We start from the raw sequence: 27558 nt of genomic DNA, 5'->3' as shown, positions 1-27558 counted from the left end.
AGAACACCGTCCCAACCGTCAAGCATGGGGGTGGAAACATTTTGCTTTGGGGGTGTTTTTCTGCTAAGGGCACAGGACAACTTAATCGCATTAACGGGAAAATGGACGGAGCCATGTATCGTGAAATCCTGAACGACAACCTCCTTCCCTCTGCTAGGAAACTGAAAATGGGTCGTGGATGGGTGTTCCAGCACGACAATGACCCAAAACATACAGCAAAGGCAACAAAGGAGTGGCTCAAGAAGAAGCACATTAAGGTCATGGAGTGGCCTAGTCAGTCTCCGGACCTTAATCCAATAGAAAACCTATGGAGGGAGCTCAAGCTCAGAGTTGCACAGAGACAGCCTCGAAACCTTAGGGATTTAGAGATGATCTGCAAAGAGGAGTGGACCAACATTCCTCCTAAAATGTGTGCAAACTTGGTCATCAATTACAAGAAACGTTAGAAACGTTTGACCTCTGTGCTTGCAAACAAGGGTTTTTCCACTAAGTATTTTATTGTTAGAGGGTTCAAAAAAAATAAAAAAATAAAAAATAAAAATTATAATATATATATATATATATATATATATATATATATATATATATATATATATATATATATATATATATATATATATATATATATATATATATATATATATATATATATATATATATATATATATATATATATCTCCATCCTGGTGCGTCCATATTCCAGAGGCGTCTTGTACATGTTCTCCCCCAAATGGTGTATCCCTATGGGTCCTGTGTGCCCCTTCTCCCCCATATATCCTGACCACCCCTTCTCCTCATATGTCCTGTGTCCTTCCTCCCCATGTGTGTCCCCGCTGGGCCTGGCCCCTGCGTGCCACATCTCTCCCCATGTAATAATTTCTTCCCCCCCCCCCCCCGCCATGCGTGCGTCTCCCCGGGTCACCCCCCCTGCGTGTCTCGCTATCCCCGTTGTACTTATGTCCCGCAGTGTCAGCAGCAGCGGTGGAGGCTTACCAGATCCATGCCGCCGCGAGGACTGCACACACCTGGCTACTCCGTGTGTTTCCTCTACTGCGCGGCTACTGATGACGCAATCAGTACAAGCCGTGCAGTAGAGGAAACACACGGAGTAGCCGGGTGTCTGCAGTCCTTGCGGCGGCGGCATGGATCTGGTAAGCCTCCACCGCTGCTGCTGACACTGCGGGACATAAGTACAACGGGGATAGCGAGACACGCAGGGGGGGGGTGACCCGGGGAGACGAACGCATGGCGGGGGGGGGGGGGGGGAAGAAATTATTACATGGGGAGAGATGTGCCACGCAGGGGGCAGGCCAGGCCCAGCGGGGACACAGGCAGGGAATCCCCAATGGCGGCGGGTTGCGGTTCGTATCGGCGGGCGTTCGCAAGTTGGGGATTGCCTGCCTTTGCCGTATAAGACGCAGGGACTTTTTCTTCCCATTTTTTTGGGGGAAAAAGTGCGTCTTATAGAGCAGCAAATACGGTATTTCACTCAATGAAATGCAAATCAGTTGCTATCTTTTATTTAAGGTTATTTTTTCGATTTTCCTTTTGATGTGCTATCTGCCACTGTTAAAATAAACCTACCATTGAAATGATACTGTTCTGAGACTTTTCATTTCTTTGTCATTGGACAAACTTACAAAATCAGTGAGGGGTCAAATAATTATTTCCTCCACTGTATATTCCCGACAAGGTACCGACAAGACAAAAGCAGTCCCTTCTATGCCTAGAAATCAACTCTTTCAGGCAGCAAAATAAAGCAAGTAAAACAGCCTTGATATTAATATGTCTGGCACTATACATACACATTTATCTCATCATATTACATATTGCTTTAGGTACACTTTTAGCTAATTTCCATGCTGGGAGCCTGTATAACCTTGTTAAGGTATAACAGCAGTCACAGACATTCTTTTTCCTTACATATGCAGATTAAATGGAAAGCACCTGGCATAGTGAATGTTAAACTTATTGTAATGTACAGAGCTGAACAGGAATGTATTTCTCAACAAAATACCAACAGAGCTGGAAAAATAAATTACAGTTTACAGAATGATTACTAAAAACACATTCACAGTGATGGAATCTGAAATCAAATGATCCCTGTGGTTTCCCTTCTTTCAGTAACAGCCGTCACAGAAATAGGACTATCAGGCTTCAATGTGGCCTAGCTAAAACAGATTTATTTAGATCCTAAATAGGTCCTGAACTTGATGTCCACAAACTGTTGTAACATGGTTTCATCTGAATAGAACATCTGAGGAATACCTTTCCAGGCTTACGCATCACCTGGGGGTAGAACCAGAAAAGGCTTCTTGCTTCTAAAAGGGACTCTTACTATGTAGATTCTGCATGTGTATAGCGTCTAGCCTACAGCTGCCGCAGCATAAATGGGGGTGCTGTGATAGGATTGCTGAAACTTACTGTGCTGGTGAGGGAGTCTGGGTCACGGGAAGGGCTGCCATTGTCATATATCATAGAAACATTCTCAGGCTGATCCAGCACGGCACTAGGCACACAAACTGTATCCACTTTACCCACAATCTGACCTTGAATTGCTGTACCCAGTACAGTGCCCAGGACTTCCACAGTCATCCCTGGGAGGAGAAAAGGAAACAAAGTTAGGAGGAACCTCAGTCATGTCAAACATCCAGGAATGTTTGAAACAAACAAGTTTTTAGTGCTCACCTACAGTGCACCACCCCCTGAACGATCAATTTCAGGGAAAGTTTTAATTTTAGTTTTGAATAGTGTGGACAAGAGCAAGTACAACTTGGGGGGGCTGCCTGTATCCCCATAGCAGATATTCCGTGGACCTTTGAGGCTTTAAAGGAAACCTGAGACCAATGAGGTCTAAGGTTTTATACTTACCTGGGGCTTCCTCCAGCCCCATCGAGGCCACTCAGTCCCTCGCCATCTCCCCAGGCCGCTCAGATGTCTTGCTGGATGGCCCGGTACTGTAGCAGAGTCGTGTTTCGTCGCGCAGGTGCAACCTAGCCACGCACGCTCCCAGGTTTGGGAGAGTTCTGCACAGTAGCTATTGCAACAAGGGAGCGCGCACAGCCAGGCATGCATGATGAAGCGTGACTCGGCCAGAATACTGGGCCATGCAGCGGAAGACAGGAGCAGCCCAGGGAGAGGGCGAGGGACTGAGTGGCCTCAATGGGGCAGGAGGAAGCCCCAGGCAAGTATACAACCTGAGACCTCTTTGGTCTCAGGTACACTTTAAAGGGGAACTGAAGTAAGAGGTATACGGAGGCCGCCATATTCATTTCCTTTTAATCAATACCAGTTGCCTGGCAGCCCTGCTGGTCTATTTCTCTGCAGTAGTATCTGAATAACACCAGAAACAAGCATGCAGCTAGTCTAGTCAGATCTGACTTTAAAGTCTGAAACACCTGATCTGCTGCATGCTTGTTCAGGGGCTATGGCTAATAGTATTATAGGCTGAGAATCAGCAGGGCTGCCAGGCAACTGGTATTGCTTAAAAGGAAACAAACATGGCAGCCTCCATACACACCTATCTGCAGTTCCCCTTTAAGTATGAAAACTGGTAGTGCCAGGGCTAGCAAATGAAGCACAGCAAAGCACAAAAAATTCTTATTTTTTTTTTTTAAACAACAACAACAACAACAAAAACAAACATACAAATCCTCTTGTATTTGTGCTTGTCTGTCAGTGTAAGGCTAGGTTCACAGCCTTAAGCTCAACACACACCATACAATCTTGGTTGTACAGATTTACCAAATCTATGTAGTATAAGGGCTAACAGATTGAAAATACCTTGAATGAATGATTGGATAAGCTCTTATACTACATGAAAGTGGTAAGATTGAACAACCTAGATTGTATGGTGTGTGTTGAGCCATAGACTGACAGTCCAGGAAATGCATTTCCTATATAACAAGATTGCAACAAAAGCTGAAACGCATGTTTCAGTCAATGAAAAGGTATGCTTGACTGGCACTAACACTGCATGCACTGCGTTGGGATACTGGTGTCCATTGGAAAGCATTGCAGTGGAAGAACACTGAACATTGCATAGACTATTACTACTGCAGTGCAATTAACTGCATTAAAGTGACTCTGAGCAGTGCAGAAACCATGGAAAGATGCATATCATTTTAAAGCTCTCTTTCTCCTCTTTCCAATGATATATAAACCGCCGCCCTACTCCTTTTAGTTTTCGCCATTTTCGCGATTTCAATCACGAAAATAGAGAAAACTAAAAGGCGTAGGGCGACGATTTAGGTGTCGCCAGAAAGAGAGCTTTAAAATGATATCCATCTTTCCATAGTTACATTGTATTACACAGGGCGACTTTTTCTGCTGAATGGAGCTGCTGACACTGGGGAAAGTGTCGTCCTGTGTAATACAAGTAACTATGGAAAGATGGATATCATTTTAAAGCGCTCTTTCTCCTCTTTCTGGCGACACCTAAATCGTTGCTCTACGCCTTTTAGTTTTCTCTATTTTCGCGATTGAAACTTGCGGCCGCGGCAATTTCAATCGCGAAAATAGCGAAAACTAAAAGGAGTAGGGCGGCGGTTTATATATCATTGGAAAGAGGAGAAAGAGAGCTTTAAAATGATATGCATCTTTCCATATTTTCGGCACTGTTCGGAGTCCCTTTAAGATGCCTCTAAGTTGTTCCACTGTGAATGAGGCATTAGGGAAGATTCTTCATTCCCCGTCTGATCAGGAATCAATGCAAATTCTCACAAGTGGGGACACAGGGTGAAAAATAATAATAATCCAAGAGGATTCAAAAGTAGGATACATTTTTTCCTGAATGGGGCTGTAAAACTAAAAATCCTTCTTCATTAAAAAAAATAAAAATAAAAATGTAGTATTGTTATTGAGTGCTATACAAGATATTCTATAAGTTGATGCTACTAATTGCCTCTTTTCTAAAATTCTCAGGACATTTAAACATCCCATATTTTCCACCATGGCAACAGCATTCTGGGATACAGAGTGCTGCCTTAGAGTGCAGAACATACACAGAGTCACATTTTCCTAGACAACTAGATACAGCAAACATTCTTGGCATCCTTTGCTCCATTTAAAAGATGGTGTGTGCAAATTATGCAGATTTCACAATAGAAGATAAAAGATAAGTGTGTCAGACAGTGCCATACGTATGCCTTGTATATGCACATTAAAATGGAAAGCACCTGGAATACTGTATGTTAAAATCCTTGTAATGTACAGAGCTGACCTGGACAGGAATCTATTTCTCAACAAAAATACCAATAGAGCTGAAAAAATGAATTACAGTTTACAGAAGAATTATTAAAACAAATTCACAGTGATAGAATCTAAAATCAAATGCAACGATTAATCTTGGGTTCCCCTTCTATGCTGTTTCATAAACATTATAGCAGCACAATCAGCCCATTCTGCAGCCCAGCCTAGCCGGTGCCAGGCTGCCTCTGCTCGGAGTGCTGCAGAAAGGGGAATTTGCATAGGAGACAACAGGGGAAGGGCTCTGTGCAGACACAGCTCCAGAGGACTAATGACCTTTCCTGGACAAACACTGCTTTCCATATTCACCTATAAAGGGATGGTCAATGACATGCAAATGATTGAGCTCAAGCAAGGATTATGCAAATGTATGCAACATAAACCCTTCAATTGCCACCTCCGTTGCATTTGATTGCTGTATACATTAAAAAATGCATAATCCTGCATCAGCTCGGAATTCTTTGAATATCACTGACCGACCCCATCTTCTATACACCTGCCCAGTTCAGAGCAGAAGACAATGCAATAACTGCCCCAGTGCTTTTACCGCCAAGCCTGGGCTTCTCCATGCTATTGTGCAGGTGCGATGCAGCCGCACAAAGACAGGAGCAAGGCAGTGCTCACCTCTGCGACAAGTCCTTGTCAAAGAGGTTCGGGGTGGGGGGCACTGGAAGAGTGGAGTGGAGGGGGATGGGTGAAGCCTCTAAATTATCCAGAGACTTCTCTTTTTTTCCCCCTACAGGTATTCTTTAAGGGATAGAGGGAGGGCATAGTGAGATGAAGTCGATATGCAAAGAATACCTATATTCCCCCTTAGATTGAGGTTTGCCAGCATTTGAGTAAACTTGCAGTAAAAAGACTTCCAAAAAGACTTGATATTTGCTGTAATTTGACTTCCATTTAAATGGAAGTCAAATTACAGCAAATATCTAGGCATAAACCTTAGCAATAACTCTAAGAAGTTATAGGACCATAATTTTCCCCCCATGTTCAAACAATTAATTAAAGAAATATCGGAATGGAATACATATAAGCTATCCTGGTACGGTCGGATATATGCTCTTAAAATGAATGCAATTCCGAGTCTTCTCTATCTTTGTGACACTCTACCAGTTAGGATTCCTAAGTCCCAACTATTACAATATTTTCTAAAAATAATGTATAGATTTGGGCAAACAAGCGGCCCAGAGTACTACGTTCTGTTATGGAAACAGATAGATCAAGAGGAGGGCAATCAGTGCCTAGCTTGCAAAAATATCATTATGCTGCCCACCTATGCCAAATTGTCCAGTGGTCTTCCTTAGATTCTAGACCAAGATGGGTGGACTTAGAAGAGGCCTCTATCTCCCCTAGAACACTGGCTTCAGTGTTGTGGTCTCCAGAAGGCGGAGCGGGCTCTGGAAAATATATACTGAGCTCAGTGGACTTCACCCTGTCCCTTTGGAGACAGATCCGATTCTCATTTAATTTACAAGCATCCAGGTCCATGCTGACTAGAATACAGAGCAATGACGTGGCAACTGACCTCCCTTGTATCAAGGATAAATCTTTACTCTCTATGAGAGATGTATGTGACCCATCTACTAGAAAATTACTTCCCTTCTCTGAATTCTGTAAAAAAATTCTCCCTAACTGGGGGTCATTTTTTATTATATTTTCAAATTAGATCTATACATGCTCAGATAGGCCAAAATCCTCTCTCTCCATTAACAAATTTCGAAACATTAACCCTTGAGACTGAGAGAACACCCCACTTAATATCTAGAATATACTCGATTCTTAATGTCCCACCTGAGGAAAAATTTCACAAAACATTCTTATGACACATTGGGAAACAGAATTTCAAAACAACTTAGATCTTGTAGAATGGGGAGAAATATGGGCCAATGCAAGAAAAACCTCACTCTGCTCTAAGACAAAAGAAAACATATATAAAATACTTTTTGAATGGTATTATACGCCTTATAAGATACATAAATTATATCCACACAAACTTCAAACTTGTGCTGGAGGGAATGCAGGGAGGTAGGAACCCTCTCTCATATTCTGGTTCTGCTCTAAAATTCAGGTTTTCTGGGAAGAGATTGGAGATTTACTAAAACAGGTCTTAAAAAAGAAAATAAAATTAGATCCATGGATTTATGTACTGGGAAAACCACCTCAAGGCTGTCATTTAAGATGACGAACCATGCCTTGACTGCGGAAAGAATAGCCATAGCCTCAAATTGGAAAAGTAGAGAATATCCTACTATGCAGGAGGTAATTCAGAGAATAAGACATACTCGAACCATGGAATATCTCACTTATCTATCCCATGAGAAAAGTGACTTATTTTCCAAGGTCTGGGATTATTGGGATATCAATTATGAACTACCATTATCAGAAGAAGGAAACAGAGCTTGAAATGTTTTATGTTTGATGGAAACCTTTTATATGGCAATTGGTTGGGGGATCTGAGGACTGGGGAAAGGAGGGAGTGGGGAGGTGAGGGGTAGTGATATTCTATAGCGATTCCTTAAATACTTGTTAGACATTGTCTACTTGTGTTCCAAAAATTCCTCTTTTTTTTCCCCTCTCTCCTTTTCTTTTGTTTTCTTCTTATTTACTTCTGGTTTTTTTTTGCTTTTCCCCCCCCCCCTCTTTCTTTGTTTTCTTTTTCTGTTTTTCTACTCTTTTTGTTATTCATATAAGATACTTATTATGTGGGCTAAGCTATATAAGCTGACCAAAGATAATAATGGCCTATATATTTCTTGATGTGATAACTCATACTCTTTGGTTTAATTTTTGTTAGCATTAGATAAACTAGATGTTTATAATGCTGTTTATGGTTTTTGTTTTGTAATGTTGAAGAGACATTTGGATAACCATTGATACGTGTTTAAACCTCATCTGCTATTAATATGTTATTGGTATATTGAAAAACTTCAATAAAAATGGAGTTACACAAAAAAAATAAAAAATAAAAAAATGAATATGGAGGCTGCCATTTATGTGAGCTAGTTGCCAGACTGTCCAGCTGAGCTTAAGGCTGGATTTGCACTGTGCCCGTTGCATAATGTACACATTATGAGTGTGAACTGCAATGGAGACCGAACACAGACTTTGATTCAAAGCTTGCATGCAGCTAGTTGGAATAATGTGATCAGTTACAACACAGAAGTGTGAACAGGTCCATAGAATTGTATGGGCAGTGAGTGAGCATGCGGAATTATTCTGCAACACAACGGACATAGCGTGAAAGGGCCCTTAAAAAGGACAACTGAAGTGAGAAGACTATGGAGCTGCCATATTTATTTCCTTTTAAACAATACCAGTTGCCTGCCAGCCCGGCTGCAGTATTGTCTGAAAAATACCAGAAACAAGCATGCAGGTAATCTTGCCAGATCTGACAGAAACATCTGATCTGCTGCATGCTTGTTCAGGGTTTATGGCTGAAGTATTAGAGTCAGAGGATCAGCAGGGCTATCAGGCAACTGGTATTGTTTAAAGGGAAATAAATATGGCAGCCTCCATATCCCTCTAGCTTCAGCTGTCCTTTTATCTTCAGTAATTTTTAAGCCACACCTAAAATACGCATGCAACCAGTAGGGTGAGTACAGCCATTACATTTCCTGGGTAGACTTCTATTTGCGTTATTAAACATTTTCAGCTAAAGAGTTCTATTTGATGATATACAGTAAAGTTATTGGCCAATGGTAGTGTTTGAAAATTAATATTCAAACTTCCTGAGCAAACAATTTAATAATTCCCACCGTGGCCAATCAGATTTTCAAAAAATATTAAGAAAAACAATTGATCAATTTTTCCTTGATCGAGAAAAAAAAAATTATATACAATTGATTTTATCAAAATATGAAGGTAAAAAAAAAAAAAAAAAAGAGAACAATTTTGTTGTATTGTGTATTGCCCTAGTGGGCTACAGCACATCGTAAATGAAATATTTCAACACCCGGATAAATCCAGTGGCTGTGTTTTAGGCACATAAAAAGAAGTACCGTATATACTCGCATACAAGCCGAATTTTTGACCCCCACAAAAGGGGGCCAAAAGTTGGGGGGGGGGTCGGCTTGAATGCGAGTCCTGTTTGTGGTGGTCCATGGCTCCCCCCCACCCCCACCGCTGCTATTACCTGCTCAGACAGCCAGCGGCCGCTTCTTCTAACCCGGGTTCCCCTCTCCAATCTCCATGCGTTATACCGGTGTTTCACTGCTGTGACGAGGCAGGGGGCAGGAAAGAGCGGTTCCCCTGGTAACGGCGATACACATCGCCGTTACAGGAAGCCGCGCTCTTTCCTGCCCTCTGCCTCGTCACAATCAGTTTTGAAACAAGATCAGTGATCAGCTTTACAAAATGTTCTGCACTAATCATTCTTCACTTGCCACCTCTCATACATGACAGTAAAGTAACAGAGCGGGTACGTACGATATCCTGTGGCAGAGTCCCGGTCACTTTGCTCTTTGCTGATGAACATCGTAAGAGCCGAATATGGAACATGGAAACACTGCAAGGGAAAAATAGGTTTGAGTGGCATAAATAAAATCTCTCTTCCCATTTACAAAACATAGCTGGACATTAGTGTGATAGCCTCCTTCACTAACTCACCGTTACAAGGCTTTGAAAAAGGCAGTAGAAGGTTAGGTACCACAAGATCTGCCCACTGGAGAAGTCAGGCACAAACCAGATGAGGAAGTAAGAAATCACAGCAAAGGGCGTGGACAGTATTACCCTGTATGCAAATAGAAAAAACAGGAATTGAAGAATGGTAAATATACCGTATATTCCGGCGTATAAGACGACCCCCCAACTTTTCCAGTTAAAATATAAAGTTTGGGATATACGCGCCGTATAAGACTACCCCTCTTCCGATGCACACCAAATAGAAATTAAAAAAACATAATACACTGGTGCTATGTATGAACATATACTGGTGCTGTACTGTATGTGATACCCAGTATATAACAGTATATAGGCAGATAACTGGTTAGTCCTAAGTGGACTGGTCAGCTCACCTTGCTCTACCTGTTTATCAGAGCGGTATGGAACAATAGATTGCTCTGTGCCCATAAAACGCCCCTTTCTCCCTTCTGGCCCACCCTTGTATCGTATTTACCGCCTTCTCTGCCTCTCAGATCTCGCACAAGTGCGACTGTGCCGCCTCACTACAGTCCTCAGCAGAGAGATCTGAGAGGCGGTAACAGGATATATACCCGGCGTATAAGACGACCCCAGACTTTTTAAAAGATTTTTAAGGGTTAAAAAGTAGTCTTATACGCCAGAATATACTGCATATGTAAACAAAACATTTCAGTTCAGTACAATGAATGAGATTTGGTCCAGTGTTAGTCGCAAAAGATCTCTCAACACCAAACCAATGTTGATTCAGGTAATACATTTTACTGCAATGACTAACTGTACATAGACTATTGCAAGCTTTCAAAACTAAGTTTCTTCTTTAGGCATTATATAGAACTGAACAAAAGGATTATTCTACAGCTCTGATCCAGTTCTGTAACATACATTACATAATAAAATAAACATTTCAAAAGCCTGCAAGGAAACCAGTTATTAAAGGACCACTACAGTGAAAAAAGTAAGCAGTTAAAATCTTACAGAAGTGACAGGTTTTGGACTTGTCCATCTTTTCATGGGGAATTCTTAAAGCTGTGTTTTCAAAAGCATTTCCTAAACCGCAGTCGCCAAGTCTAACTGCCAAAATAGTGTGCAAGTGAGTAGGGAGGCTGGCATCTTACTCCCCCATGAGGAGATGGACTACTCCAAAACCTTTCAGTTCTGTCTGAGTTTTTACTGCTTAATTTTTTTTTCCGCTATAGTGGTCCTTTAAAAGATATGACCTGAATCAACATTTGTTGGTTTGATTTCAGAACGTCAGTACAACTAAACCCAATTTTAGTTCGGTGTAGTAACAGGTAGGATTCTCCTATCTGAGGGACTGACATGCCTTCCCGGGGATCTCAGGTCTGGCCTTCTGCATTTGCCTTCATAATGAAGCCTCATTGCTACTGCTAAGAATGTAACTATTCACTACAGAGGCTGGGTCACCTCCAAGTGTGCTTCAGCATAGCAGGTTTGATGCATCCACTGGGGTGTCAGCTTTCTTGCCCCTTCTCAGCTGCAACCCTGGAAAAGCAGCACAGTGCTTTCTGACAGTGATCTGCAAGCCGATAGCCAACAAATACAGTTTCCCCCGATTTGGGCTCTGTTCCCCATATAGAGGGTTTCTTTGAATGTTTACCATCCACCCTCTCTGCCGTGTTTTAATCTTTAGTTAAAGTATGAAGCATATGGCAAATGTAATCATACAGCATAACTACACATTTAAAAGTATTTACTATAAGAATAAAATGGGGACTTGGGGAGAAGAAAGGAAGTACTGGGGAAGGGAGGTAAAGAAGGTGTGAATCAAGGCCGGGATGCATATTCACTAAAATTCACGCTAAGAATTTCCAGACTTTCTTCCAGGACTTTAAAACACAATGAACTGAAATAAACGTATTGTACAATGTTTTATGTAATGGTATTTTGCACTGTGTGCCAGAACAAGGAACAAATTGCTCCAAGGGCTGCACTTCACATGTATTTGCACATACATGGTGGGATGGCCAAATGCAGGGATGACTGTGGTTAAGAGTACAGCAGATGGTATACACGGAACAATAGATCGTGGAAATCTATAGATAAAGGTTTGTTCTATGATCGTGCAAGATCTTAAGGGTTGTGATCAGAATGCCTTGATAAGACCTATGAACGTTGTACTAACGATCGAATCGTTAAATAATGGGGGAAGTTCCATAGACTTTAGCAGAAAGATAGTTTAACAATCTGTACACATCGGTGTGTTTTTTTTTTTTGTTTTTTTTTTTTTTGTTTTTTTTTTTAGATAAACAAGTGCAGTGTTCTCCCCAGAATTTTTTTTCCAGCCGGGTGGCATGAAATAGTAGCTGGGCGGGGTGTGATGAGAGAATGCAGGGCTGGGGCTTCTGCGTGCAACTCTGTTATCGGCTCATCTCCTCCTATGCGGAAAGCAGCCGGGTGCTCACCAAAACTAGCCGGGTGGAGCACCTGGCTAAAAGAGCCTGGGGAGAACACTGAAGCCTCTTTGTAAACTGACTATGTTTATCCATTGCCATCTTTTACCATTGTCGTCTGGGAAATGTCAAAAGAAGATACAAAAATCTTGCCATGGGTATGGATCTTTAGGGTCAAGGCCCTGCAGAGGCAGTACTAGAACTAACCAAATGACAAATGATCAACTACATCTGCACTCATGAAACAGCAGCAAGTTGGGGAGGTTCAGATTGGTGCAGACCAATAAGTTATCCATGTTCACGTTAGCTTTCTGGTGTAAAATGAGATTTCTGCTGCTACACAAAAATGTCTAGAAATCTTGAACACATGACCCGCTCAGAGCGGAGTGAGTCAGCTTACAGGCTCTGTGGATGTGTCTGAGGATTATGTCTGAATTGCATCTTCACCTCTAGTCAGACTGGAAAGGGGCCAGCACAGTCCGAGTCTGAGACTATTGCTGCCTGCAATACAGGCAAGTCGGGCTGGTTTTCCACACCACGCAGATTTAGGCATTTAAAAAATATAACGCTTAAGAGCGCACTATAATAAAAGTCAATGGGCCTATTTCCATAAAATGTCAATTTCTGCGTGCAAATATGTGCGGGGAGGGGGAACTGACAGCATGCTGCATTTTTTGGACATCCCCTCTGTCAATACGCTAGATGTTTATAAATATTAGCATAAGGGGAAAAAAAAAAACGCATGCAAAAATCATCATCCTTGTGGATACAGCCTTAGGTGTATCAAGGTTTCAGGTTTGAAAAAGAAGATTAAGTGCCCTTTCACACTGGGGCAGTGGGTGCAGTCAGTGTGGTATAGTAAATTTACCTCACCCCCACCGAAGCGTAATGAAAATCTATGGGGGAAATCATACTCCCATGTTGCGTTACGCTGCGCCACAAGTTCCCCATCTAATGCACGTGCATACCTACCACGCAGTGCGGGTCCTGCGTCCGACCGAAAGTCGTGTAAGTCTATGGCGATGCAGTGTTTTTAAGAAAAAAAAAAAAAGTTGACAGCAGTGGTGGTGCGGCGTGCATGTGCAGAAGAGTATTTGTTACAATACGCTTCCTGTACTTCCGTCTACCTGAAACAGGAAGTGACCGCAAGTACGCCAGATGCCAGAAGGGGAATACAGCATAGTAGCTAGGTATTACCCGGTGGTGGGCACGGCCGCCACAACGCTAACGCCAATATACAGTGTGAAACCGGCATAAAGAGACCCCAAGACAAGAGACGTATGGGGGCTGGCATGTTTTTTTTTTTTCTTTTAGCAATGCACATTGCCTGGCTGTCCTGCTGATCCACTGTTCAGGGTCTATGGTACCAGAAGCAAAAAAAAAACCAAAAAAAACCAAAAATACAGATCAGATATTTCTGGCAAAAATCTGATGAGATTATCCACATTGCTTGTTTCAGGTGTATGAGTCAGACACTACTGAGGACAGAATGAACAGCAGGACTTCCAGGCAACTGGTATTGTTTAAAAGGAAACCAATATGGCAGCCTCCATATGAGACTCACCTTGGCTTCGGGTATGAAATCTACAGCAAGTTATTCCATATGACTTACAAATAAGGATGACCCCACTAAAACGCAGGGTCAGTTTCACCCGTATTTCGCTGCCTCATCCCTACTTGAAAATCTAAGGCATAAATCCAGACATGGCTCTAAAAATACCATCTCATAGCTTAGTAAGCAGGGTGGCCATAGCGACTCTGTGTCACATAAGCCTGTTATGTTTTAAAACATGGTTGCTGTGACATGAATCAGCGTAGCTGAAGAGATTACCAGTAGGCTCTGAGGCCTGGTGCACACCAGAGGAGTTTTTCTGAGAGTTTTGAGTTTTTGAAACCTCCTGCTAATGTTATCCTATGTATCTATGCACACTGGAGCGATGAGGTTTTGTTAATAAAAAAACAAAAAAAACAAAACCATAGCATTACATTGGGAAGAGCTTTTGAAACCTCTAGCGTTTGGGGAGCTTTTCTGGTGTGTTTCAGCCCTGAGGGCAGAGCCGTTTGGCTTCACCTCACTGATATGCTGTTCAGCAAGCAAAGAAGTGTGGCAGAGCGGCACAGACGTTTGACAAGATCACAGCCTGCCTCTCTGAGATTGTGTTGCAGAAAGTAGCTGGTGAGAGGCTTCTGACCAAGGCACTTTAATGCTCACCAGAACAGAGGAACATGGAGGCTGCCATCTTATTCCCTTTTAACAAGCTGATATTTTAACTCCAACAACATCTGAACACATGCATGGAACAAGCCAGCAGCCAGTGGTGTCAGTGAGAGTGCATACTCGTTGTGCGCTAATAAGCCAGGAGATGGGTCAGCACAATGGATATACAAGCATCATTTTTAAAATGAAATTAAAAAAAGAAGTGTGCAATAGTAGCGTCATATTTCTATCACTATAGCTTTACATCAAATTCAGCAAATCAAGAAGGTTTTGCACAGCTGAAAAACCGGTTCTACCACTCAGTGCCACACAGAAACAGGGAAATAGTTACACCTGGTCTTCAGCTTTCACTTCCAGCTTAAAAGGATCAATGCAATGAGTTTCTGGGTCCTTCTACTTCTCAGAGGGTGCACAAAGCAGCCATTGAGACATGAAATATCGGCTTATGTGTATGTCTTACTGAATCATAGGATGGTTCAGGCAGAAAAGAGCCAAAACGTGTCCTGCCCTCTACATTGCATTATGGAGAATGTAACTTCAGAAGTGAGACTTCATGCTAGTGGGAAGATGAAGGCTAAACTCTCTTGCTGCTTGTGGATATAATAAACAGTGGATATGGTAAACCGTTCACCATCATCCACCTACATCTAAAATATCAGTTCTAGATTGAATGTCCCTAAGGGCTCGTTTCCACTATCGCGAATCTGCATGCGTCCAACGCATGCAGATCCGCACATGTAATACAAGTGGATGGGCCTGTTTCCACTGTAGCGTTGTTGAGGTGCGTTTTTTTCAGCGTGAAAAAAACGCACAAAAGAGCCAACGATTTCGCCTGCGTCGGGAATCCGTGCGAATCGCCGCGAATGTATTTAATAGTAAAAACGCATGCGTTTGTTACATGCGTTTTTACCCGCGATTTCGCGTGCGATTTCGCACCTTTTTCAATTTTATTTAGCCCTGGCAGTGTCATGGTTAATTTCGCATGGCACCCTGCCATGCGAAATCGCATGCGAAATCGCGGGTAAAAACGCATGTGGAAACGCATCCGCATGCGTTTTTACAAGCGTCGGAATGCGGCCGAAATCGCGTCGCAACAGTGGAAACAAGCCCTAAAGGATTTCCCACCATGAAAACCTGCCACATGATCTTTATATTCCAAGTGTATTTTTCTCAGGCAGGTCCTGTTGAGTGCAGAGCCCCACCCTGGGCATATCCTGTAGGTGCAGAACACGGACCTCTTCTAGCATACAGAATACTGATCCTTAAAGGGAACCCAAGGTGAGAGGGATATGGGGGCTGACATGTTTATTTCCTTTTAAATAATGCGCATTTCCTGGCTGTCCTGCTGATCCTCTGCTTCTAATACATTTAGCCACAGACCCTGAATAAGCATGCAGCAGATCAGAGGTTTCTGACATTATTGTCAGATCTGACTGGATTATGGTAGCTGCATGCTTGTTTCTGGTGTGATTCAGACTCTGCTGCAGGCAAATAGATTAGCAGGTCTGCCAGGCAACTGGTATAGTTTAAAAGGAAATAAATATGGCATCTTCCAGAGGCCTCACACCTCAGGTTCCTTTTAATGCTTCATATAGCTCATCACAATGCATAATACAACGTTATCCCTCAGTATACTCTAAGGCCCAGTGCACACCGAGCGGTTTTTGGAGCGATCCGCCGGCCGCATCCGCCTAAAAAAACGCTTGTCTAATGTATTGCAATGGGATGGTGCACACCGGCGGCTTGCGGTTTTTGCCAAGCCGCAAACGCGCCTCCTGCTGCGCGTTTGCGGATTTCGGAAGCGTTTCGTCCTCAATGTAAAGTATAGGAAAAACGCAAACCGCTCTGAAAAACGCTACTTCAGAGCGGTTTGCCAGGCATTTTTGTTACAGTAGCTGTTCAGTAACAGCTTTTACTGTAACAATATGTGTAATCTGCTACACAAAAACGCACCCAAAACCGCTAGGTAGGTTTAGAAAACCTCTCTAAACATACCTAGAATCGCTTTGAAATCAGCTCCCAAAACCGCTAGCGTATTGCGGATCTGCTAGCGGTTTTGGTGTGCACTGGGCCATAGGCCTGGTGCACACCAGAGGAGTTTTTCTGAGCGTTTTGAGTTTTTAAATCTGCTGCTAGTGTTATCCTATGTGTCTATGCACACTGGAGCAATGAGGTTTTGTAAAAAACCTAGCGGTTTTGGGTGCGTTTTTGTGTAGCAGATTACACATATTGTTACAGTAAAAGCTGTTACTGAACAGCTACTGTAACAAATGCCTGGCAAACCGCTCTGAAGTAGCGTTTTTCAGAGCGGTTTGCGTTTTTCCTATACTTTACATTGAGGACGAAACGCTTCCGAAATCCGCAAACGCGCAGCAGGAGGCGCGTTTGCGGCTTGGCAAAAACCGCAAGCCGCCGGTGTGCACCATCCCATTGCAATACATTAGACAAGCAATTTTGTAGGCGGATGCGGCCGGCGGATCGCTCCAAAAACCGCTCGGTGTGCACTGGGCCTAACACTGCTTTTACACATCTAAATACTTTTAGACTGTTTAATAATGGTACAAGATGTCAAACCCAGAGCAAATAAAGACAGATCTGTAAATATTTTCCACAGGTTCCTGTTTGAACCAGTGTCTACAATACACTATGTCATACGTGCCAGATGGAGGTTTTCTAATGTTACATCTAGAAACTGTTAAAAAGCTCTATAACTCACATTTTTTCCTATCAAACATTCAATAGGATTTTCATTTTTAATGTAATGTCTAATGTATTAAAAGAAATGTATAAATGTGCTCCCACATAAAGGGGTTTAATACAAGGGAAATGTTCTTTTTACCCCAATTCCCCTCTGAGGGCCAGTGCACACCTAAAAGCGCTAGCGTAATCGCAAACGTTCAGCGTTTTTAGAAGTGATTTTTCTAAGCAATTCTGGGCATGTGCCTAGTGATTTTCTAGTTATGTCTAGCGATTTTTGGAGTGTTTCAGTGTAGCAATTTTTTTATTCTTTGTACAGTAGAGATGGAAGTGTACAGCTTTAAAAAAAAAAACAATGCTTGGAAAAATCCCTTTGTTCTAGCATTTTTTTTTAGAGTGATTTTCCACTTTCCTATACTTAATGAGGCTGAAACACCTCAGAAATGCTGTAGGACCCACGTTTGCGTAACAAAACAAAAAACACATCACTCTGGTGTGATCCATCCCATTCAAATACATTAACCACATGCTTTTCAAAGTGCTCTAGGTGTGTACCAGCCCTTAATCTGCAATACACTCAGTGAGGGCTCGTTCACACTAGAGGCTTTTTTTTATTTTTTAAGCGCAGGAGATTTGTACAAATCGCCCTAAAAGCGCTTACACTATGCTTTTCAATGATATAGTTCTCATTGGGGCGTTCCGTTTGCTTGCCGCTGACAAAAGCGATCCATGTACCATTTTCTGGGCGATTTGCCCTGAATGGAAGGTATAGGGAAATCGCAAAGCGCTTGAAAAAGCGCTTTGTATAGCAATTTCCCCAGCGCTTTAATAAATACATTGTATTTATTCATTCCTGGGGGAAAAGGTCAGGAGGTGAATTAAATAATTGCTCTGCAAAAGCGCTTATAAAAGCACTAACATGCAGAGCGATTTGAAAAAAAAAATAAATAATCGCTTAGCGCAGGCGAGAGCGCAACGCAATGTGAATGAGGCCTAACATAGCATTTATAAAACAATGAATATTACATCCATAAAAAAAAAAAATAAAAGAATATATATATATATATATATATATATATATATATATATATATATATATATATATATATATATATATATATATATATATATATATATATATATATATATACACATACATACGGTATATGATAAAGATATGCCTGGTTCCAAAAGATCTTTATGGCCAAATTCCTTGATATGTACAAATCTAGCATTTACCATAAACAAGCACAGCCTGTGTCAATCATCTTCAGGTCAGTGAAGGGTTAAAGTGTTTCTATAAACACCAATTTTTAAGCACTATTTTTTTTTTCTTTTGCAGGGGTGATATACTATTAATTTATATTGTGCGCCTTATTCTAAAATGCTGGACAATTACTATTCAGACACATTTCTATAGACTTTTTCCTGCTCTCTGATACATCAGGGAATATATCTGAATCTGCTTCTGTGTAAATTATACTACATCCTGTGCCCTGTAGTAACCCCAGTCTCAGCTGTCAAGTGAATGGTAATACACACCCCTGTCTGCTGTACACACCCACCATTCTGGTTGGCTAAAACTGGTGGTGTGTTGTGCTTCAGTTATGCTCCCGCCTTTTTTTCCTCTTTTTTTTTTTTATACGTTAACTCATTCTTGAGCAATGCCGAGGGACACGTCAGAAGCAAATGTATGTGTATGAAGACCCACAATGCAAGAACACCACGTCTGCTAGATTTAACTCTATTGTCACTGAATCCTAAACATCCTCATTCCACAGCCCTATGAGGTGCAGAGGTACAGAAAGGCTCAAACCAGAGTCAGGCTATTGTGGGGTGTCAGAGGTGCCTTGGAAATTCATTCCTTATACAAAGCTGTGTAAACCATTGAAAACCTCACATGCCTGTGAACTTTTCTGACACTATAATGTAAACAATTTACGCTATTTTTACACATTGGGACAAGGCTTTCCAATGTCAGGCGTGTGTGCATGTGTAGTGCAGGTTACGCACTTTGTTAATGAACTGCAGAATTATCATATACCGTACTAGCTGTATACATACAGTGAATGCCTGTGTCCTTACATGATCTCCTTTTACAGATAACAGGACCAAAACACACACAGGTTATTGATAGCAGCAGTTCCAGCATCTAGGATGTAATATACTGGCTTACCTGTCCTGCAGTCCCTGTGCCTACCTGCTGCCTGCTACGTAATATGCATTCCATGGTCTCACTTCCTATACCTCTATAAAACCACAGCCTACCCCACCCCATGCATCATACTGCACACTTCTTGCGAATTACAGATCTACTAAACTCCTCTCAATCCTTAGAAGATACAGGTGTCAGACAGATCATGCATTTCATAAAATGAGTCACTCCAACTATCAGTGCCTTCATATGCAGAGGTCTTTTTTTTCCCCTTTCTTCCACCATTAGTATGCATATACCCCAAGACCCAGTTCACATTGGCCTAAAAGGATCTGTTTGGTATGTTCCGACCAAACAGACCGCAAGTTTGGGGTGGGAACGATTTTTCCTGATTCATGGAAGCGTTGCATTGACTACGTGCTAGCAAAACGAAGGGACACAGATCCAAAACTGACGTTTCAGCTTAGATTTCTCACGGATCAGTTTTTGATCAATCCAATGTGAACTGGCCAGGTTCATGTTCCAGGCATCATTTTTAATGTGCCCATTAATGGTGCAATTTCTAGCGAACGTTTGTATTTTCAGCAAGATCATGCAGATCAAAAGAAGAGAACTATTTTGATCGATTCCCAGTATTAAAGAAGCTGATGTGCGAACATAAACCAGTTGAGAAAATCTCTATGAAAAAATTGCCACGCCGATCGACCACACCATGAGGGAAACTATCGATAATGTGATAGTTTAATATCGATTGGACCCACTAGCATCTGTTTTCACACAATACAATCTGAAAAAAAAATCTGATGGAAAATATGATTGTTCACTAAAAATTGTACTGGTAGGCCTGGTGCACACCAAAAACCGCTAGCAGATCCGCAAAATGCTAGCAGATTTTGAAACGCTTTTTCTTATTTTTCTGCAGCGTTTTTGGTGTAGTAGATTTCATGTATTGTTAAGCTGTTACTGAACAGCTACTGTAACAAAAAACGCCTGGCAAACCGCTCTGAAGTGCAGTTTTTCAGAGCGGTTTGCGTTTTTCCTATACTTAACATTGAGGCAGAAACGCATCCGCAATCCAAAATCTGCAGCAGCCCGGGAGTATGCGTTTCTGCAAAATGCCTCCTGCTCTGGTGTGCACCAGCCCATTGAAATACATTACCCTAGCGGATCCGCACCCGCAAGCAGATCGCAAACCGCAGCGGAAACGCTCCGGTGTGCACTAGGCCGTAATGAGTACCTTTATTACACCGTCTCGCCATAAAAAGCCCTTATTCATTAGGAAACATGACATTTGTCCCTACTGGGCACCCATAAATATTTAATCATGGCCATAATTATTTTTACACACCGATATTTAAATCCAGTTCACTTACCATGGCATCAGTCGGCCAAACGGCGTCCATGTGCTCTTACTGACAAAAAATCCAACTAATGGGTCTGTAATGGCATCCCATACTCTTCCCGTGAAAAGGATAATGGATGCATGGAATGGGCTCATCTGCCATAACAGAAAGAAGGGCTTTACATTACAATGTCCGGGAAAACAGTAACAACTATGTGAAAAGAAGACAGGGATGCAGGCTGAAGAATTACCAATACAGATGTAACAAGCACAGAGAAAACTCTGCAGGAAAAAGATATCACTTATCAAAATTATGCAATAGTGTCATTTTGCAGGGTTGGTGTAGCAAGATTCCGGCATGCAAACAAGTTAAGTGGGGGCTTAATTTACCTGTACTACATCAAGGAGGTAGATCTGCAGGAAGAATCCCAAAGCAGAGCCTGTGATTTGATATGGAGCTCCACCAATGGCATAACAGATCTTGCTGCATACAGACAGCTTGTGCTTTTGTTTGCTCTGCAAGAAGAAACCCAGATATGTTACAAGTCTTAAAAGGACACTTGAACTAAGAGGGATAATGGAGGCTGCCATATTTATTTCCGTTTAAGGCTGTGAGTTCTCATTTGAGCTGAGAACGGACATCTTTTGTCTGTTCTCTGCGCATAGTAAAAACGGACAGTGAACGGCTCTTATTTTATAAATAGGAGCAATTCACACTTGCTACTCCGCAATGGATCCGTGGGATCCGTTGCAGTAAGCAGACCACACTTCTGTGCAGTCCACGATAATCTCAGGCCAAGAGGATACGTTCCCCCATATAGTCTATCTGCCCTGGGCTACAGCAGGATCACAGTGGGCTACAGCCTATGTGTCCCACCGCCGCTTGGTCCCTCATACACAGCCCAGTGACTGCAGAAACATAGGGATCTCCATTGGACTGCAAAAGACCGATGGGAATTCTCAGCAACAGGGTTCATGGAGGACCAATGAAAATTTTCTCTGCAGCTTTGGACACTTGGTCTATTGGTTCCTATGGATAGCCCCATGCTCTTGCCGGCCTCTGAGCTGGGTACACATGGCGGGACACATGAACACTTTGGACGGGCAGACACAGAACGAACGGCGCAGAGCGGATGCAAAATGGAGGGAGCACTTACCCCGTCCATTTTGCATCCGCTCAAGTGGGAACGGAGCCTAAAACAATACCAGTTACCTGGCTGACCTTTCTGGCATCAGTAGTGTCTGAATCACACACCTGAAAACAAGCATGCAGCTAATCCAGCCAGAAACACCTGATTGGCATGTATGTTCAGGGTCTATGGTGAAAAGGATTAGAGGCAAAGGATCAGCAGGCCAGTCAGGCAATCTGCATGGTTTAAAAAGGAAATTAATGTGTCAGCTGACATATCCCTCTGTAATTTAGTGTGCATTGGAATACACACAACAAAAATCATGACAGTGGAGGCCAAACATGTCACAAGAATGGAAACATTGAAACCTTTCCACCCTACTATGCCAGAGGGCACAGCAGCCGATTACAGAGTTCCTTGAAATAACCAGACACCAAAAAAGAAATGCATCTGAGAACACACACGCCCCCTGAATAGCCCTGGGGACACTAACGTATCCCACTGAATGCAGCCATATCATCATAAAGCAGACAATTATGACTGCCAGTAGACTGGATGGGAAAATACATTTACAGTAATTTGTGTTATAAAATGGATCACTGAAGGAGAAGGAATTAAAGGCTGGTACACACTATTCCAATCAGATAGACGGTCAATCGTTTATTTCCAGCCTGTCCAATCTGCTCCCAACTGAGAACTGTATTGCTCTTGTGCAGTTCTGATCTGAAAATCAATCACGTTCTCCATCGGGTGATGGAAAGTTGATTGCATTGTGAGTGCCAGTCTTAATAAAGGGACATCAGTTTTACTTACCTGGGGCTTCAACCAGTCCCCTGCAGCCGCCCCGAGCCCTCACAGAGCCTCCGGTCCCTAGTCTACGCTGACAGGCCCTGACAGGGAGTCGGCGGGCTTTCTGCACCTGCGCAGGCCTGGCCACAGTATCCTTCTTCACGTTCCCATCATCAACAGCGTCCTACACAGGCGCAGGATGCTATTGCGGATGGCAATGCAAAGAAAAATATGCGTGGCTAGGCCTGTCAGCGAAAACGACACTAGCTGGTGTAGGTAGACCGGAGGCTCCGTGAGTGACTTCAAGGGCACGGGACGGCTGCAGGGGGCTGGTAGAAGCCCCAGGAAAGTAAAACTGATTTTTTATTCCTGAGTTAAGTGTCCCTTTAAGTCAACAGAAAGTATGACAGCTACCTCTCTGGCTTGCATACAGGAAATATGAGGAAGTGACATGCATCAATGTAAAATTTCCGTTACTACCCAGGTGACAAACAGACATCACAAGGCACAAACAACATGGAAACAATGGTACCCCATTCTGAGCTCATAGAATTCCCTATAAAGATTTTGCTTAATTTCCCTCCTCTCCCAGTAAGTCTAAACACAGCAGACAATCACCAAACCCAAAACACCAGACTGTTTACCCCCTGTAATTTACTGGAATAAAACATTATCAAAGTGTATAAAAAGGGAAACCTGCAATTTCTACAAAAAGAGGAAGGAAAAAAGTTCCATTGGCAGGTCTGTTCTTTCCCTCCCGGTGAGATTTTCAGGGTACCTGCCGCGCACAACTACAATTCATTTCAAATTTGGCAGGAAACAAAAACTGTTGTTCAGTTCATAAAAGGTTTCCTGTAGAAAAAAAAAGTCTGTTACTTATAGGGACCTGTTGTACTCCAGCTGTGCTGTTGCCATTGGCTAGAAAATGGCCAAATCTGACTTTCCAGGCAGGTACACATTTTAGATTGATAATGCAGCTGTCATGATTCAACCAAGCATATTATTTGTATGGTGGAGAAGATCCTGCAGTGCAACGTGCAGAGACAATCCTAATGAAACCTCACCTTGAGATAAATATTTCAAATGTATACTGGACAGTGGTCATAAAGTCAAATAGTCAGGAGCATAGCAATAGGGGTTGCAGAGGTAGTGATCGCATCAGGGCCCTTGGGCCAGAGGGGCCCCGAAGGGCCCTCCCTCAACTACAGTATTAGCTCTCTATTTGGTCCTGTGCTCATAATAATCACTTCTATAGACACTATGGGCCATATGCAATTCACTTTTTCACCTGAGTTTTCTCCTACAAGAAAATTTTTCATCTGCTATTTGAAATAACATTTTAGAACTTTGCAATGGAAAAACTTTTAAAAAGTATGTAAAAAGTACTGTCAAAATTATTTTGAGCATTTTTTTTGCTTGGTGATGGTTTAAAAGTCATTTTATTGACAAGTTTCAAAATATCACCTAGGAGAAAACTCAGGTGAAAAATGGAATTGCATATGGGCCTATGAATAGTGGTAATCATAAACAAACTGTTCCCCATCCCCTTCTTGCACCTCTGACACAGTAGTTGCCACTGGCAGGTTTTGGTGCGCCATATCAATTGTTATGTATAGAGGAGTGCTTAGGGGGCCCCACTGTAAAACTTGCATCGGGGCCCACAGCTCCTTAGCTACGCCACTGCAAATAGTGCTTCAGATCTTATAAATGCCATTTTTTTTTTGTTTAAAGACTCCATTGCTGTGTGTACAGGCGGTAGGATTTCCTTTTTGTATAATCATAAGAGTCAAGGTTAAGGTGTTAGGGAAACTTCTGATAGAAACATTCCCAGCCACATCTACTGAGAAGCCAAATGTGCATTCTTTTACAAGGTTACAATAGGCTGAAAGAGCAGTGACTCATATATACTGTATCTTCTTACAAGGAAGTGTTTCAGTCATATTAGCACACCCTAGTTAGTAGCATGGCCTTATACATGATCCATCTGGACAGCCATTCAATTTCTACCCTCTCCCAAAAAAAAAAAAAAAAAAAAAAAAAAAAAAAAGTATTATTTGTACAGGAAGCTGATTCTTGTGAAAAAACAAAAAAGACACAGAGAACGGGAGCCCGATCTGGTGTATTATCAATGAGACACCAGAATATGTGCGTAAAACAGCGATATACTCACAAAATTGGGTTGCTATAGAAAGCAACCACCTTTCTCGCATGTGAGGAAGTACCGTCCCCACTCGGCCTTGCTTCTGATAGTAATATAGGTCGCAGCTCCAGGCAAAAAGTTGGCCACTTGGAATAACTTCCAAGTGTGCACTCCCCTATACTGGGGTGGCAAAGATTCAAGAAAAGTAGGAGGCGCCCGTAAACTTATATTAAGTGGTAGGTATTATGGTAATAATAAAGTAATAATAGAAAGGGTTCTCTTGTTCCTACCTTATAGCAGTGAAAATCACACGCAAGGTAGTAATCAATACTTCTTAACTTTTATTGGGGCACAAATGACAACGCGTTTCTCGGCTATTGCCGCTTCCTCAGGTCTATGGATGTGCCTTTAAATACAGAAGGCAAAATTCAAGATAGACACGTAACACTCAGCACCAATAGCCATAAGTACACAAATAAAAAAAACAAACAATATGACCAATAAAACAATGATACAACAAGACAATAGGATATAGTCCATTGATATAACTTGTACAATAAAAACCATAGGGTATGGTCCATGGGTCCCGGTGGTAATATGCAAACACCGGATTGATATGATTCTAGTTGTATGTAGTTGCAGATTTGCACATTCTTTTATTATTATTAGTTCTGACTTTGAGCAGCATTTTTGTTTACATGTTTTTAAATTAAATTATATTTATTGTCTCTATGGGTAGCCACCGGTGTTTACATATTACCACCGGGACCCATGGACCATACCCTATGGTTTTTATTGTACACGTTATATCAATGGACTATATCCTATTGTCTTATTGTATCATTGTTTTATTGGTCATATTGTTTATTTTTTTATTTGTGTACTTATGACTATTGGTGCTGAGTGTTACGTGTCTATCTTGAATTTTGCCATCTGTATTTAAAGGCACATCCATAGACCTGAGGAAGCGGCAGTAGCCGAGAAACGCGTTGTCATTTGTGCCCCAATAAAAGTTAAGAAGTATCGATTACTACCTTGCGTGTGATTTTCACTGCTATAAAGGTAGGAACAAGAGAACCCTTTCTATTATTACTTTATTATTACCATAATACCTACCACTTAATATAAGTTTACGGGCGCCTCCTACTTTTCTTGAATATTATTTGTACAGCCACTCAATCTGTCCCCTCTCCTAAAAAGAGTATTATTTGTACAGCCACTCAATCTGTCCCCTCTCCTAAAAAGAGTATTATTATTATCCAGCTTTGGACAAATCCTGTAGTTGCCATGTTAACAGTCTGGGAAGGCAGCCAATTTGAACACTGATACATGTGGTATAATACAGTACGAACAGTGTACTTTCTCCAGATAATGGACAATAGAAATGAATGCAGGAATACTTTTTCCCAGCTTTATGTTTTATATAGTCAGCATTTTCACTCAAACTAGGTGAATTTCTAATAACTTTCCATCTTGGATACGGGTGAAAAAGATTAACAGTTTACAGTGCAGTAAAAGTTAGGGTTGTAGATTTCACATGTACATTCTCTAAGTGATTCTGTGCAATGCACCTCCTGCTACATTCAGAAAGAGGAAATCTCCTGCTGCAGAGAACACGTTGTCCCTGACAAGTACAGCCGCAGCCATAGCAAAGAACTTGACCTACCCAATGACATAAGAGAAGGGAGCCTCATCGGAAGGTTTTCCCATCACATGCTTTCTAGCGAATATACGTAGATTAGCCTGATGACGTCAGAAATAGCTCTCCATACAACATCACACACACATCTCCTGATACAGACATCTGTAGAAATGAAGCACAACCAGGTCTTCGCGACCCATTCATACAACGTGCCCTTATTCAGTCATTATACACTCCTAAATTTTGCTATGATTATACCTCGCCTTTAATCTTCAGCTGTTCCGGATCCCCGTTCTCTAATAAGCCGGCGTACGAGGCGCTTTCCGACTGCTTCTCCATCCCGGTTACCGGAGGCGAGGAGCTGGCAGCGGTGAGCTCTGTCTATAGTCAGTAACAGTTGCAAGGTGCTGTGTGCTTCACAAGGCAGTATATGGTGCTGTGGAGGCCGCTCCTATCACGGGGTGCTTCTTCTCGTCTCCGCTGCTGATGAATGAATCCAGCTGAAGTCTGCGGAGCTGTCACGCCCACCTGACGGAGACGGGGCAGCATCCGTGCTGCACACATTGGGGAGAGCAGCCTCTATTCCATTGCCACACCCCTTCTACTACTACTACAACGCTATAGGCTAGCTCTGCCTCATGTCATGTTGCGCTGAAGGAACCCTGGTCAGGGGGATGAGACAAAAATATTACTACCGTACTTGTCAGTTAAATGGGTTCAGGCCTTATTCACACCTAATGATGGGTACACACGGTACGATTTTACGTGGGATCGATGCATCCGATTGATAAAATCCCTGATGTCCGATATTTCTCCCGATCAATTCTGCGCTCGATTTCTCATAGAAATGAATGGAAAAACATAAGAAAAACAAGCAAAGATAAGAGAATCGAGTGCAGAATCGTGCGAAAAATTGATCGGGTCAGAAAATCGCACAGGAAATCATACCGTGTGTACCCAGCATAAGGTCCCGTTCATACCTAAAATTGCAAAACGCTTTGCGGGAGTGATTTTGCCGTGATTAACGCGGAAATATCACTGGACACAGTAGCGTTTTGGGAGCAATCGCGATTAGCGGTTCTAAACATGCTAATCGTGTTCGCTCGAGAATCACCGCCAAAACGCTGCAGGTAACGCATTGGCAATTAT

At 42.2% G+C, this 27558-nt stretch overlaps 1 protein-coding gene across 1 annotated transcript in view; it reads right to left on the bottom strand.

Moving 5' to 3' along the window:
• Positions 1-26955, bottom strand: part of MFSD2A (MFSD2 lysolipid transporter A, lysophospholipid) — a 47508-nt gene extending 20553 nt beyond the window's left edge. The window contains exons 1-6 of the mRNA XM_068268793.1: positions 26668-26955; positions 21099-21224; positions 20740-20864; positions 9853-9976; positions 9673-9751; positions 2425-2597 (exon numbers count right to left, since the gene is read on the bottom strand). Of these exons, the coding sequence (XP_068124894.1) occupies positions 2425-2597; positions 9673-9751; positions 9853-9976; positions 20740-20864; positions 21099-21224; positions 26668-26748 (708 nt within the window). The 5' untranslated portion in view covers positions 26749-26955. The remainder of the gene's footprint in view (positions 1-2424; positions 2598-9672; positions 9752-9852; positions 9977-20739; positions 20865-21098; positions 21225-26667) is intronic.
• Between the last annotated feature and the right edge of the window lie 603 nt (positions 26956-27558).

Source organism: Hyperolius riggenbachi, chromosome 2 (genome assembly GCF_040937935.1).
Source record: "Hyperolius riggenbachi isolate aHypRig1 chromosome 2, aHypRig1.pri, whole genome shotgun sequence".
NCBI classification, from domain to species: domain Eukaryota; kingdom Metazoa; phylum Chordata; class Amphibia; order Anura; family Hyperoliidae; genus Hyperolius; species Hyperolius riggenbachi.
The sequence above is the reverse complement of the archived record's forward strand: the minus strand, read 5'-3'. Positions and strand labels throughout refer to the sequence as shown.